General features: G+C 42.8%; 1 protein-coding gene across 1 annotated transcript in view; it reads left to right on the top strand.

The window, feature by feature from the left end:
- The window catches only part of kynu (kynureninase), a 176,738-nt gene that overhangs the window by 120,554 nt on the left and 39,529 nt on the right, over positions 1 to 16,655 (top strand). Inside the window, exons 9-10 of the mRNA XM_067987195.1 lie at positions 15,678 to 15,776; positions 15,952 to 16,025. Of these exons, the coding sequence (XP_067843296.1) occupies positions 15,678 to 15,776; positions 15,952 to 16,025 (173 nt within the window). The remainder of the gene's footprint in view (positions 1 to 15,677; positions 15,777 to 15,951; positions 16,026 to 16,655) is intronic.

Here is a 16,655-nt window from a genome sequence, read left to right as displayed (position 1 = left end):
AATCTCATTAATTCCAATTCACATAGACTTCCTACAAAAACTCAGCACCCACGGACCAGTTGAACCAGGAACACTTCTCACCACGATGGACGTCTCGGCACTATACACCAGTATCCCCCACGATGACGGCATCGCTGCGACAGCATCAATACTCAACACCAACAACAGCCAATCTCCGGAAGCCATCCTACAACTCATCCGCTTCATCCTGGATCACAATGTCTTCACCTTCGATAACCAGTTCTTTACCCAAACACACGGAACAGCCATGGGGACCAAATTCGCACCCCAATACGCCAACATTTTCATGCACAAGTTCGAGCATGACTTCTTCACTGCACAAGACCTCCAACCAACACTATACACCAGATACATCGATGACATTTTCTTTCTATGGACCCACGGCAAGGAATCACTAAAGAGACTACACGATAACATCAACAAGTTCCATCCCACCATCAAGCTCACCATGGACTACTCCTCAGAATCAGTTTCTTTCTTGGACACACGAATCTCCATCAAAGACGGGCACCTCAGCACCTCACTCTACCGCAAACCCACGGACAACCTCACGATGCTCCACTTTTCCAGCTTCCACCCTAACCACGTCAAAGAGGCCATCCCCTATGGACAGGCCCTGTGAATACACAGGGTCTGCTCAGACGAGGAGGAACGCGATGGACACCTACAGACGCTGAAAGACGCCCTAGTAAGAACGGGATATGACGCTCGACTCATCGATCGACAGTTCCGACGGGCCACAGCAAAAAATCGCATAGACCTCCTCAGGAGACTAACACGGGACGCAACCAACAGAGTACCCTTTGTCGTCCAGTACTTCCCCGGAGCGGAGAAACTACGCCATGTTCTCCGCAGCCTTCAACATGTCATCAATGAGGACAAACACCTCGCTATGGCCATCCCCACGCCTCCACTACTCGCCTTTAAACAGCCACCCAACCTCAAACAGACCATCGTTCGCAGCAAATTACCTAGCTTTCAAGAGAACAGCGTCCACGACACCACACAACCCTGCCACGGTAACCTCTGCAAGACATGCCAGATCATCGACACAGATACCACCATCACACGAGAGGACACCACCCACCAGGTGCATGGTTCATACTCCTGTGACTCGGCCAACGTTGTCTACCTCATACGTTGCAGGAAAGGATGCCCCAGAGCATGGTACATTGGCGAGACCATGCAGACGCTGCGACAACGGATGAACGGACACCGCGCAACAATCGCCAAACAGGAGGGTTCCCTCCCAGTCGGGGAACACTTCAGCAGTCATGGACATTCATCCACCGACCTTCGGGTAAGCGTACTCCAAGGCGGCCTTCGAGACACACGACAACGCAAAATCGTCGAGCAGAAATTGATAGCCAAGTTCCGCACCCATGAGGACGGCCTCAACCGGGATCTTGGGTTCATGTCACGCTACACGTTACCCCACCAGCGAACAAATGTTATCTGTTTTTAATATAATGGGTCATTTGCTGGCTTTCTCTGCCTTCCGGATGTTTCTGCCTCTCTCTGTTTTTTTCCCTGTTTGTTTTTTTGTTGAATGTGTATTCGGGGGTTCTGCAGGTGACACCTCTCTGTCTGAACACGGTGATTGCCTTGGCAACGGGCAGTTGGAGGGGCATTCTGTAAACACCATGTATTGTTCTATATGTATAAATGCGTAGGCTTCAAGGAGCTCCTGAACATTTACCTGAGGAAGGAGGAAGCCTCCGAAAGCTTGTGAATTTAAAATAAAATTGCTGGACTATAACTTGGTGTTGTAAAATTGTTTACAATTGTAAACTGAAAGTAAGCATGGCCCTTTAATGGTGGAGCAGCACATCGGCCATATTTCGTTGTAGCAGAGTTGCAGCTAGAAAGTGAGGTGAACTGTGTGTGCACCTTCTTATGAAAGAAAGAAACAACCAATAGGTTTAATAATGGCCATAATAATAGCAAGTGAAGTTAATGGGAAATCTCCATCTCCACAGATCACACTCCTGTTGTGTAACTAAGGGTATGAGGAGCCTTTCATCATCGCTCCCTTTTCAACACTGCGGGATATAAACCCTGGACTTAATTAGCTAAACTGAGTTTAAATTGAAGTCTTATTAATTTCCTAGAATAATTTTAAGTTAAAGCGGCTGTGTTCAGAATGTATAAATGATTTTAATTTTATTTTACTGCCTTGAAATCAATTACAACCTATAACAAATAACAATTAGTTGCTTGTCGCTATGTGATTGTTCTTTGACTAAAGTATTAATTGCACATTAGAAATTGTTTACAAGAAGAATATAATTTAGATAACTCAGGGTTCTGTAATATGGTTGACTGCTGAAGGTCTGAGACATGCTCTCGATTGGCCTCATTTGCTAAACACCTGTCTCTGAAACAGACCAGCTGCTCAGCTACCTCTGTAAGTAAAGGTAGTTGTTTTATGCTGATTGCTACAAACCTTTTGTGCTGCTTTCAAAACATCTTTTGTACTTCTCTTTTTACCATATCTCAACTGTTCTACACTGACAACCTCACTTTATGCAAATTTGTGTACAATCGCATTCCAATAATAGTAGACCTGCGGCTACAACAGATGGTTTATGATTCCAGTAACAGTAAAATATTATTTATTTCCAGAATGTGCAGCAGTGTCTGAGGGGTAAGCAGGCAATCTCCTTCCAGTACTGTGACAACAACATTTGAGTAGTCTGTTGGGAACTACATAAAAACAGTACATGTTTTTATAAGAGAAATACTTTGCATGATACTTCAGCAAGATGGCCTGACGGTATTACTGTAATAATGGAGTCAAGCCTTATGCTCTTTGCAGAAAGTTGACGCATTAAATGTCATTACCCACTAAACAAGCAAATCTTTTCAAGGGCCACTTCCAATCACAAAAGATATCTTGCGTCAGCTATTTTGAAGTGTTATTGATATCACTATGATGAGGTCAGGCTCAGATACTCAAATGCTCTGTCTACGTAGCTAACCCTTCCAGACCCCAAATAAACCATAATTTGAAAAAATACACAGTACACATGGGCATTTTCCCACATCCCCATGGAAATTATGCCTAATTATACATTGTATGCTCTATTGTTTACCCATAGCGAGTGGATAAGGACCTGTTGTATTGAAATATTTAATAGAGACTACTGCAAGGATGATTGACACAATATCGTTAAAGTAAGGAATTAACTGCCTCTATGACATCCAATATTCATTATAAAGAAGGGAACAGAAGACCTCTGATCTCTGTTTCAGGTCTATCTCTGTATTCTATAAAAGGTGACCCCAATGAATTAACATTGTTCATCCAGTATATAATGTATAATAATACTGATGTATTTAATGCAAAGAATTGTAGAAATTGCATTTGTGCCTGCCCACTCATCTACTTCCTGCTCTTTCCTGGCATTCTTTAATATTTTCCTCATCAATTGCTTAACTCTCTCAAACATTGTGATTGATTCGGTTTCAAATGCCACTTTTGGTATTGTATTCCATATTTAATAACACGATGAGTGAAAAAAAATCTTCTAACCTCCCTCTTTATGCTTCTAGTACTAATTCAAATCTTTTCCCCCCTTTGTTGCCAAATCATAGGCACTGGTAGGGATAGGCTGTTCAGTCTGAAGATCTGCTCTGGACCCTATTTGACCCAGAGCTGAACATCGGCATCTGCTTGAAATAGGCACCAAGTCGCTGGCGCAGCCGCACTGCCCGCCCAATGGTACCGGCGTGAGACCGAGCCGTTCTGAGGCCCGAACCTTATTAGCATGCCATCAGTGAGCTGCGTGTGCCAAGCTCGCCAGTTCCGGGAGAGTGATAAATCAGCCTGCTCCTCAGCTAAGCCAGTTGGCAGTTCAGGTCCGGGGGAGGAGGCCTTGAATGAGCCGGCAGTACCGGCGTTTTTTGTTCCTCCTCCTCCTGGCCCACCAAAACAAATTAAAATTTAAAATTTCCTGGTCCCTTCACTAAGCTGATTCCACCATTCAATACCTGGTACAAATGGCATGGCATGTGCTCCGTCCATTGAAATTGGGGTCCCACGACCAGCGTAGCTCCCCAATTTGCATATTTAAGCGGCCTGTTTCAGGCAGATGGGCTGCTTGCCCATCCATAGGCCAGGCTGAAAATTGCATTGATTTTTTAATTGCTGGCTGCCTGTGTTTCAGGTGAAGATGGGTGGTTGGCAGTTGAAAATCGTCCCCCAAAGCTCACATGCTATCCCTCAGCAAAACCATTTACTTTTACTTTCAGCTTGGCAGCAATACTGACCTCAGCTCCACTACTGTTGAAATCCTTTCCCACACAACTTCTCCAATGCTCTCCTTGCCTGTTTCCCTTCCTCCACCCTCCATAAACTCCAACTGTACAAAATGCAGTGTTACAGATTTTGGGTCTGCCTTAGACATTCTCTCAGGTTCAATGGTGCCAGTCACTCCATGCACTTTATGTTTAGAAATTTGCCTGTATTGCCCAATATGTATTCATGTGATAGCATAACCCGAGGGGACGGGGTGCAACAGGAGGATAACCTTGTGATGTGAACTGGATATTGTTTCTTTCATATGTGTCCTTGTGTGCACTTCTCCAATCTTTCAGTGGAGAGATTGAAAACACTTCTGTGAGACAAGGTCAGATACAAATCGTTAAGCTGCTTTATTTTGCAGAAAACAAGTGAATGTACAGGGTAACAGTTGTAATGAAAACTTATTTATTTCACTAAACTTCAAACCTCTCCACGTGGATAAGAAAAATAATAGACCATGCTGCCTTACTCTGGGTTAATGGGCTGACTAATACTTGCTTTAGTCACTCTAACATTCAAATAGGTAAGGCTTACATTGGCTTGGTTGGCAGTCTTCTTACAATAAATTGCCTAAGTCTTCCTTGCCTTTCAATAGGCCATCCTGACTTACTGACTTTTATTATGGAGTTTTCTCTTTTTTGGGTTACTCCTGGAAGTAGGTGGGCTTTCCCTCCAACTTCTTTCCCTTTCAGTAATTTGGCAGTGGGCCAGTAATTAAGACCGGCTGCTTCCCCCTCACCCCACACAAGAGTTGATTCTCATCAGACACCCCATGTTGGCCTCAATGGAATAGGTCTTTACAACAATAATTGAGGTGGATGTTTGTAAGAAACCTGAAATAAGATAAATGAATTATTAGCCTCAGTCATTGTGTAAACATATTTTCAAAGCCTGAATTGTTAGCTTATTGTAGTGTAGTAGTTTAAGTATTAATTTAAAACACACTACCTAAATGTAACTCATTTCCAAATCCTCTGTGTGGAAAAATAGTCAAAATAATCCCAAAACTTGACGTACAGTCGCTTGTAGCCTCTCTTGCATTAACTCCCACTTATCTATCAAAAGACCATAAGAGATAGGAGCAGGAGTAGGCCACTCGGCCCCTCGACCCTGCTCCGCCATTTAATGAGATCATGGCTGATCTGATTTTTACCTCAACTCCACTTTCCCGCCTTTTCCCCCATATCCTTTGACTCCCTTGCTGATCAAAAATTTGTCCAACTCAGCCTTGAATGTATTCAATGACTCAGCTTCCACAGTTTTTTGGGGTAAAGAATTCCAAAGATTCACGTCCCTCTGGGAGAAGAAATTCCTCCTAATTTCCATCTTAAACGGGTGACCCCTTATTCTGAGACTATGCCCCCTAATTTTATATTCCCCCATGAGGGGTAACATCCTCTCAGCATCTACCCTATCGAGTCCCCTCAGAATCTTGATTGTTTCAATAAGGTCTCCTCTCATTCTTCTAAACTCCAATGAGTATAGACCCAACCTGTTCAATCTTTCCTCATAAAACAAGCCTTCCATATCCAGAATCAACCTAGTGAATCTTCTCTGAACTGTCTCCAATGCAAGTATATCCTTCCTTAGATAAGGGCACCAGAACTGTACGCAGTACTCTAGGTGTGTAGTCTCACCAGCACCCTGTACAGTTGTAGCGTGACTTCCCTGCTTTTCTAACATTGAAATAGGTAAGGCTTACATTGGCTTGGTTGACACTCTTCTTACAATAAATTGCCTAAGTCTTCCTTGCCTTTCAGTAGGCTTTTATTATGGGGTTTTCTCCTCTTTTGGTTACTCCTGGAAGTAGGTGGGCTTTCCCTCCAACTTCTTTCCCTTTCAGTAATTTGGCAGTAGGCCAGTAATTAAGACCGGCTGCTTCCCCCTCACCCCACACAAGAGTTGATTCTCGCCTTGTCTTACCTTGTGCAGTAACCTTTTATGTGGCACCCTATCAAATGCCTTTCGGAAATCCAAATATACTGCATCCGTTGGTTCCCCTTTATCCACCCTGCACCTTACTTCCTCAAAGGACTCTAATAAATTTGTCAGACATGATTTCCCCTTCATAAAACCATGTTGACTCTCCTTGATTGTATTATGAGTCTTCAAATGTCTTGCTACCACTTACTTAATAATGGGTTCTAGCATTTTCCCAATGACGGATGTTAACTTTTTGTGTTTCATGTATGATGACACCCAGATCCCTCTGCACAGCAGCATTTTGTAGCATTTCTCCATTCAAATAATATTTTGCTTTCTTATTTTTCCTCCCAAAGTGGATAACTTCACATTTTCCCACATTATATTCCATCTGCCAAATTTTTGTCCATTCGCTTAACCTGTCAATATCCCTTTGCAGACACTTTGTGTCCTCATTGCAACTTGCTTTTCCATCTATCTTTGTATCATCAACAAATTTGGCCACAGTACACTCTGTTCCTTCATCCAAGGCATTGCTATAGATTGTAAATAGTTGAGGCCCCAGCATTGATACCTGTGGAACCCCACTACTTACAGATTGCATTTTGAAAATGACCCTTTTATCACGACTTTTTTTTCTGTTAGTTAGCCAATCCTCTATCCATGCCAGTATATTACCCCCAACACCATGAGCTCTTACCTTGTGCAGTCACCTTTTATGTGGCACCTTGTCAATTGCCTTTTGGAAATCCAAATATACTGCATCCATTGGTTCCCCTTTATCCACCCTGCCCGTTACTTCCTCAAAGGACTCTAATAAATTTGTCAGACACAATTTCCCCTTCATAAAACCATGTTGACTCTCGTTGATTGTATTATGAGTCTCCAAATGACCTGCTACTACTTCCTTAATAATGGATTCTAACATTTTCCCAATGACAGATGTTAGACTAACTGGTCTATAGTTACCTGCTTTCTGTCTCACTCCCTTCTTGAATAGGGGTGTTACGTTTGCAGTTTTCCAATCTGCTGGGATCTTTCCAGAATCTAGTGAAGATTACAACCTATTCTGGAAGATTAGAACCACTCACCCCTGTTCTTGCTGATGTACAATGGCTCCCTGCCCTCCACTGCATTGAATTTAAAATCCTTGTCCTACATTCCCTCTATAGCCTTGCCCTAGCCTACCTCTGCAACCTCCTCCAGCCTTGTATCACTTCCCGCATCCTTTGTCCTCTGAAATTGCCTTTTCCGCATTCTCCATCCCTCCACTTCATCATTGGTGGACAGAACCTTCAGCTGTCTTAGACCTAGTCTCTGGAGTTCCCTCCCTCGATCCTTCACCTCTCTATTTCTCTTTCCACCTTTAAATAACCTTCTCAAAACCCATCTTTTTGACCAAGCTTTTCGCCATCTGACCTAACTATGCCTATTTGTTTTCTCTTATTATCTCCTCTTCCTTTCCATCGGTTCACCCTGAATAGGGCGGGCCTTTTCCTTATTTCCCCTCCCCCTCTGTTGAGTACATTGGGAAGTTTTCTACTTTAAAGGCACTTTATAAATGGAAATTTGTGTTGGCTCACTGATCAGCAAGAGTAGTGATATATATTTACGCTCTCAAACCATTTCAAAATGTTGAACGCTTGTATTAGATTTCCATTATTCTTCTCTGCTGCAGTGAATACATCCATGATTTTTAAAGTCTGTCATCATAACTGTATCTTTTCATCCCTGGTTTCATTCTGGTACATCTATGTTGCACCTTTTCCATGGTTGTAATATCCTTTTTGCAATGGGGTGCCTGTTCCGCCATTCAGCTAGTTCATGGCTGATCTGCATCTTAACTCCATTTACCCACCTCGCTTACATATCCCTTAATACAATCGCAGTTTTGAAATTTTCAACTGACCCAGCCTCAGCAGCTTTTTGGAGGGAGAGCCTATTTAAAGGGAAGTTCTTTCTGTAGACCATTAAAATATGCTCGCAAAAAAAAACTATTACCAGCTTTGGGGAGTTAAAATTAGTTATTCCTGCCATCTAGAGGCCATCAGGATATGTACTTTACAAAGCATTCCACGGACAACAAAAGCTTTAATTGTTACTTAGTTTTTCTGAAATACCCCGAATTCATAAAATGTATAACAGCTATGACGTCCTTCAGTTATTTTAAAATATGTTTAATACCAATTCAAAATAAATGCGTCAAAATAGAGTTTTCCCTTAATTTGAATTATCTATTAATTTGAATTAAAATCATGCAAAAAAAAAGCTTCCTTGTGCTGTTTTACTTAAATTCTTCAATTCACTGAATGGAAATTCTTTTTTTTTGCAAAAGGACAAAAAACCAGTTTGAATTAAGAGGAGTAAACTGCAAAACCTACTGCATTGTACTGTACCATAACCTATCACTGAACCATTTTCACAGTAAAAGGTTCTTTTTATTTGAGGCCATGTGTTTTTTGTTCTATCCATGGTTATTGAGGATACTTTTTTCTTGTGTGGCAATTCAAAAAGATCAATTCTAAAAGCAAATTAAAGTTTGTTACAGAGAGAGGGGAACAAAAGAATAAAAAATCAAACTGAAGAAATATATTAATTAGAAATGTGTTCTCAGAACAGATCAAAGTGAACTTGATAACCTTCAAATTAAAAGAATTGTTTATATTTTTAGAACTTTTATTGGATACCCCACTGACTCTCGACATGTTTTTACTGACTACAAAGTAAATGAAACAAATCAAAAATCATTGCCTGACTCTTGTAAAGTGTTTCATGTCAAAAGCTGTAGCATTTTTTTCTGCATTCAAACAATGTGTTTTATGAGACTGATTTTTGTAAAATTAGTTCCATCTTCTATACAGTGCTCATTGAGTGGAAGCATGACATTGCTTCAACTTTGCATGAGCGACAGTGTGATGTTCTCTGTGCCAGGCTTGGTTTCAGCATAATTCTGATGAACCCTACTGATTGATTTTATCCTTCTTCAATACATAATCCCTATGCACCATAGGAGTTTGTCTCTCTTACAATTGGTTAATGATGAAAATGTGTTTGTCACACATAGGGGTAGCAATTGGACATCGTTGCAACCGTTTTACAGCCGTAAAATGGGCACAACGAGGCACAATTTAAGGTAAGGAACCAACATCCTTTGCCCCAAGGACACCTGAAAACGTCCAACCCAAAATTTAGTCAGGCCATCTCTGGCGGATGCCTAAAACAAGCATTAGATCCCATACGTATGTAAATGAGGGGCCTAGTTCCTGCCTTAAATCCCTTCAGAATGAGCAAGGCAGGCATCGGGCTTGCCCCACTCAGGATTCTTCAGCAGCTACTGCAGCCAACTAAAGGTAAGTTTATTTAAAAACAAAAATTTGAATAATCCTTCCTGTGGAGCCAGGAGGAGCAAGATTTTCTTTCAGGCACATTCCACTTAACAGCTTCATTAGGAGTGTCTACTTGTACAAGAGGGCCTTCCATCCTAGGTGGTGAATACCTTATTACATCCACTATCAAAGTGTATACTACAAAACGGAGGATGCTTGTGTGTTGTTCTATGGGGCCTGATTTTAAAAGGGAAAAACGGGTGGGTTGGAGGCGGGAGGGTCAATCAAAATCGCTGTTTTTGGGAGCAGGCAGACATCCCGACTGGAACCTGCATATTTTTGAATGAGACTCAGGCAAATCTGTGTGCATGCGTACAGCAGTCACCAGGAAGTCCTGCCCACAATTAAATCCGAAGGACTGATAGTTAAAGGAGAAAATGTACCTAATTGAGGTATTTAAGGTAGTTTGTTTTTTGTGTATTGGATAGTTAAAAAGATTTTAACGTTACCTGGGCAGCTTTCCCACGGCCTCCCATTCATGCCTGGTGGGAAGGTTGAGATTAGTGAAAAATCAACTAAAAATAAATTAAATAAAATTACATTTCCCATTGCAAACAAATTAAATAAACATACCTTAAAAACGATGTAGCATGGACTACCCCCCCCCAACCCCCGACTCTGATCCCAATGTCCGTTGTCTGTCCTCTGATCCCGATGTCCAATGTCTCCACTCTAATCTTTGTTCCCTCCCCCCCACCCCATCTCTATCCTAACTGCTGATAAGGTCTCTCTCTCTCCGCAGCCCCCCCGCCTTTGGATGTGCAGCTCCTGTCCACAGCCAGCCTGTCAATCAGCCGGAAGAGGTTTTGGTTGGCCTCATTAGGGTTGAGATCAAACCCGCCTACTTCCCTTCCGGGTTTGGCACCCGCAAATCACCCCCCCCCCCCCGCAACCGGACTCTTCCCGCCGGCATATTAAAATTGTGCTCGTGGAATCTGCCAACCCAGTGCAACATTCTTTACATTTTAGGGAACTTCCAACATTTGACTGAAGTTGGTTTAAAACCCAAGCTCTATTCAGGTCCATAATGTAACCATTTCAGCCTTTTTTGACCCATTGGTGTCATCTGGGCCTAGTTGCTACCATTTCACCTCTGGGTTTAAGCCCCAGACCAGGAATTTGAGCTCATAATCTAGGCTTACACTCCAGTTCAGTACTGAGGAAATACTGCATTGTCATAGGTGATGTGCTTCAGATGAAGAAATTAAACCAAGGCTGTATCTGCGTGTTCTGATGTTAAAGTAGACATTAAAGATTTCATGGCACTATTCAAAGAAGAACAGGGAGTTCTTGCAGTGTCTCTCAACCAGTGCTAACAAAAAACAGATTAACTGGCCATTCATCTCATGGGAACTTGCTGTTCAAAAAATGGTTTACATAATAGCCTCTGCACTTTAGATTCATTCAATGCATGTGAAGTGCTTTGTGACAATTTTTGATAGACCAGATAAGGTACTAAATAAATGCAAGTCTTTCTTTCTTTGGTGCCTCGCTTCAGCAGTCATCATAATTTGATGCCCCATAATTTAATACTGCTCCATTTGAGCCTATGCTAATGTACAATTTCAATTTTCTTTCATAGAAACCACTACATTAGTAGCCTTGTTCTCAGCACATTGTGTTGAGTTGCAGGCTCTTAATGTGGATTGACTATATTTTGTTCGCTTCTCATCCAAGGATTGCTTAGAACTCATCTGAAATTCCTCCGTGAAGTTGCTTCCCAATTACAGCTGGCAGAAGAGATTGCTGTCTCATCATTTTGTTTGCCATCCCACTGGTCACAATTGGAGCACCAATTTAATAGTGTTGTAACTTGCAGAGCTCTGAGAGTAAAATTTCCTCAAAGGTCTCACAATCTCCTGCCATAACATCAGCATAAACAGCCACTTGGTCATTTCTCTGGGGTTTTCATCAAAGTTACAGTGGGGGTTTGGGAGAATCCCTATGAAAATTCCAGGCGCTGTTATTTTATGTTAACTGTACAGAATAGAGTTGCTCGTCCAGTTTGTTTGCAGTGGTTTTCATATTGGGGGTCTACAAGGTATTTTTGGAATCCAAGAGGTAATCAGTGCTGGGATCACTGATATGAATTCAACATGAATTGAAAATGTTGGCCAGGCTCACTACTACCTGCAGGTTAGGGCTTTAGCTTGAAATGAAAACACAAAGGGTACAGTGGTGGCATATGCATGCTCTCAATGATTGCTTCACTAGGGCAGGCTTTTGCTTATCGTGTCCTGACCTCAAGGTCATCATGACAGAGCCCACTTTTGCAATGTCTGCTGATTGCAATCACTAGGAGTGTTTTGTTTATATTTTGTCTCACGAACATGTAATATAATATTTTCATGGCCACATTTCTGGAGATTGTGATCAGCCACCCTCCCATGACTCAAGGGGCTCCATTTTAGCATCCGCTATCGGGTGCGTTCGTGGTGGGGGGGGGGCTCCGAAAATCGGGGAATCCCGGAGCGGGTCCGGAGCCCGGCTCCAACCCGCCCACTTCCGGGTTCCCCACAGACGCGCCGGCGTGCGCGCGCAGCCCCCGCAGGTGGGAATCCCGCAGGCAATTAAAGCCAACGGGATGCCACTTCTCCTCTGCATCCTTCCAGGGTGCCACCGGGGACATCGCCGACATCTCCACAAAAGAGCCCTGCAAATACACCTACACCACTCTGCAGTGACACAATGGGTGTCATCAGTTGTTGGTCTTCATTGTGATCCTCAGGAAAGGGCATTATTGCACAAACCAGACAAGATTCGCAAAGACGTGGCAGTAGTGGTGCCAATATAATATGTAATGTGAGTTGGTCAGAAATTCAATATAAGTAAAAACCATGACAAACCCTCAGACACCCTTCTGCATCCCCTTCATGCTCACGACACGTTTGCCTTACGCTGCCTACTGCACATATGCGATGCATGCCCTGTGGCTGCAGCACAGGTAGTGGCAGGTTGAGTGAGGCTGACTGTGAAAGAGATGCATGAGAGGGTGAGTATGAGATAGAGCCATGAGATTGTATGAGGATTGGGTTGAGTGGTAGTGGCGGGATGAGTACTGGCGAGGTGAGTAAGTGCAGGTAAGATGAGGATGAGCTTTGAGTGGGTATGACGGGTGATGTGACAGAGTAGTGTTGGCAGTGCAGAAGGAGATGTGGGGTGGGGGCAGTGATGTGGCAGATGGAGTGTAGGGGAATGAGTAAGTGTACTCACTTTGGCTGACCTACTTAGGTCATTGGAGCACCTCCTGCACTGTATGCAGGTGGGCGATATGTTGGTGGTGCAGGTGACCTCCTCTGCCACCTCGAGCCAGGCCTTCCTGGTGGCAGAGGCAGGCCGCTTCCTCCCGCCCGCCGGGGGGAAGATCTCTGTCCTCCCTCTCCTCCTCACCCCATCTAATGATACCTGGAGTGAGGCATCATTAAACTGGGAGCAGCCTTCCCCCTGGGCTGCTCCATGCTGTAATTTTTTCTGTTTGTTGCAGCATCTGTCAGTGGAGGACTGCCCCTTTAAATAGAGCTCCTCCAGCTGACAGAGTTTACTGCGCATGCGCAGCCCGACCGACGCGCAGATCAGCAGTGGGGAACCCGGAAGACAAGGTAAGTGGATCCAATTAGGCTGCGATCGAGCGGGGGGCAGACTAATTTCACTGGGCGCGTTACCCTGCGCCCAATAGCCCCCCCCCCCGCCACGAACCCGCAGCCCTGGTAATATCGAGCCCAAGGTCTCCAATTAAGTAGGGTGTAGATTTGTACTGTGCAGAGCAGCAGAGTAAAGGCACCACTTGTTATAGGTTGCCCCATGGGTGAACTCTTTTTTTGCATATGCGCATGATGATTTTGCCCGCTGGGTGCTTGTCCACATAACAGTCTTTCTGGTGGTTGCAGCACCTGCGAGTGTGCTAGGCCGAGCTGGTCCTGAGCATCGTTTTGTCTGTGGAAAGGCAAGAGTATGAAGGTGCCTTCACAAGAAAATTTGAAAACCATTGCTTTAACTAAACCAGTAACCAAACAAAGTATTTCCAAATGGATGGTCGAGTGCATTTTACATTGTCATCATCTTGCAAGCCAGGGGCCAGGTGAACTATCATTCTGCTTGTTCCACAGCTGCTGCCTGGGTATTTCTGTCAGGTTTCAATTAATAACATTTGTAAGGCTGCAATATTGAGTTATCTTCACATGTTCACTGAACATTGTTCATTCAATCTACCAACTGTACAGATAAATATCCTTTTTCGAGCTGTCCTGTCAGCTTCTGTTATAACTCCATTTCAGGGACCTCTCTCCTGAGTTGTACTGCTTTGGTACACTTCAACAGTGGAGAATGTGGACTGAAGAAAGAAAGATTGCCTTCCTTGATGGTTTTCTTCATTCATCAAATAGAAATATTTTGCGTACACCAATGATACCACCCATCACTCCTCACTGGCCCTGCTGAGTGTTTAAATCATCAACGTTAGGGAAATATCAAATAGTTAGTTGTTGCCGTCTAAGTCAAATGTGATCCCTGCCTTCACAGGGAACGGGAACAACAGATCCTGTCAACATCATTTTAGGTGATGTGATATTTTCTGTTTGCTCAGCTTAAGTTCCCAAGGGACCAATTTGAAGACATGCTCCTATGGTGCATGGGCAATACCTTCACTTGAAGAGTGAAAAAAACCCAACTAATATATCGTTTCAGTCAAAAGGGCAAAGATAGGAGAATCAGATGGCAAACTTGGAGCAGCTTTGCACTGTGAGCTGATTCACTAAAAGCTGTACTTCACTGACTAGATGTCATATTGTTCTCCTCAAATAACCAGCATACTCACAGGAAGGCATTTTAAGTGCAAAGCACATCCACCTTTTATAGTTCTATATAATTAATGAGAATCTCCTCATTGTTAAAAATCTAGCTTCACAGACACAAGCTGCACTGCCTCCTCATAAAGTCATAAAGACCCAATATTTCACGCCAGGTGTATAACCTTTCATCACTTCAGCTGACATTTGTTGCAGACTCTGTCAGTGAGTGCTTCAATTATCTCAGCAAAGCTCAGTGTGCCTTTCATTCCTGGGTACTATTCTGAAATGAACAGTTATTAAAGTAAAATACTAGCTGAGTAGTGCTTCATACTTTTTCAGTACTGAGCTGTTAAATGACTGTCTGCTTCAGATAGGCATTTCAGAATGAAAAAGATGCCAACCCCTGCTGAATTAATAACATTCATTTCCAACATCCATGGTTGACATAAGCTAACCTTGTGTGAAATACCAAGGGTATTAAGGGATATGGAGCCATGGCAGGTGGATGGAGTTAGGATACAGATCAGCCACAATCTCATTGAATGGCGGAACAGGCTTGAGGGGCTGAATGGCCTTCACCTGTTCCTATGAGATCTGCCATCCAACCTTAACTACCTGGTTCCTTTGCAGATAGAATGCAGGGCAGCATCAAGGAAGGAAGATTTCTACCAAAAGGAGATTTTTCATCAATTATGTTGCTGAAACATAAAAGAAGAAAGTACATAGCCATAGATTATCCTTTTCCTTCACTGAGGTATTAGCAACCTAGTAGTAAATTAGTATCCTAAGTCCCGAGAGCTGAAGTGCATTTTTAAAAACTATATAATTAAGAGGCAGCCACGTACCTTGGCCTGATGGTGCTTTAGAACATTGTCATTGAAAGAAACAACCTAATATGGGACATCCTAATAGCCATCTCAAGGACAGTATTCTTACACACCTGAGAGCAGACCTCTTGCCCATCTGCTTGGCATGGCTGAGGACAAATTTTTCAAAAATGTTGTACTTCAGCACTTTTCGTTAAGTGCCTTCTCCATTTGCTGGTTTAAATATTTTACTTCTCCACAGTATTAAATAAAGCAATTTAAGAAAGGCATTTTAATGGTAGCAACTTTTTATAAAATGTACACATAATTCAAAATAGGAAGTTAGCATGTATAACCACTTTTAACAGTCTGATCACTCCTGTTTGTTTTAATTCATGTTTTGTTTGTGTACTTTCAACTGAAATGGCATGCAACTTGTTTTGTACAGGGGTGTTTTGTTGGTTTTGACCTTGCCCACGCTGTTGGGAATGTAGAACTGTATCTGCATGACTGGGAAGTGGACTTTGCCTGCTGGTGTAATTACAAGGTAAAATTGTTTCTTCAGTTGTACTCCATTGATTACAATTGTTGGTGAATCTTTTCATCCATTCATTTTAAAGTGAATGTCATGAAAGTTTTTTCCAGTTTCATAAAGGAATTGAGAAAATCTGTGAAATGAATATCAAACTGTAGAAATGACCATATTTTTATTTATATTACAGTATTTGAATTCTGGTGCTGGAGCCATAGCAGGGGCATATATACATGAAAAACACACATTTACAATAAAACCAACGTAAGTATCAACTGCAGTCATGCAGAAGCACAAACAGAATTTAGCCGGTAGCATTTTGGGTTTTATAGATAGGAGCATAGAGGACAAGATAAAGAAGGTAATGATAGTAACAGTACTATGTGCAATTTTGGAGGTCTCATTATAAAGCCTTTCTGCCATAAGCTCAAGTTAAAAGTGTTGGGAGAAAGCTCAAACTGGAACTCAAATCCTAACTCAGATCAAGTCCCATTCACCCATTGCCTCTGTGCTCACTGACTGACCTACATTGGCTCCCGATCCGACAACGCCTCGATTTTAAAATTCTCATCCTTGTTTTCAAATCCATCCGTGGCCTCGCCCCTCCCTATCTCTGTAACCTCTGCTAGCTCTACAACCCTCCGAAATCTCTGCGCTTCTCCAATTCTGGCCTCTTGCACATCCCTGATTTTCATCATCCCACCATTGGCGGCCATGCCTTCAGCTGCATAGGTCCTAAGCTTTGCAGTTCCCTCCTTAAAACTCTCTGCATCGCTACGCTCCTTTAAGACGCTCATTAAAACTATCTTTTTGATCACCTGTCCTAATATCTCCTTATGTGGCTCAGTGTCAAATTTTGGTTGGTAACGCTCCTGTGAACATAAAAACATAAGA

The sequence above is a fragment of the Heptranchias perlo genome, chromosome 7, assembly GCF_035084215.1.
Source record: "Heptranchias perlo isolate sHepPer1 chromosome 7, sHepPer1.hap1, whole genome shotgun sequence".
Lineage (NCBI taxonomy): Eukaryota > Metazoa > Chordata > Chondrichthyes > Hexanchiformes > Hexanchidae > Heptranchias > Heptranchias perlo.
This window is presented reverse-complemented; position numbering and strand designations above follow the sequence as displayed.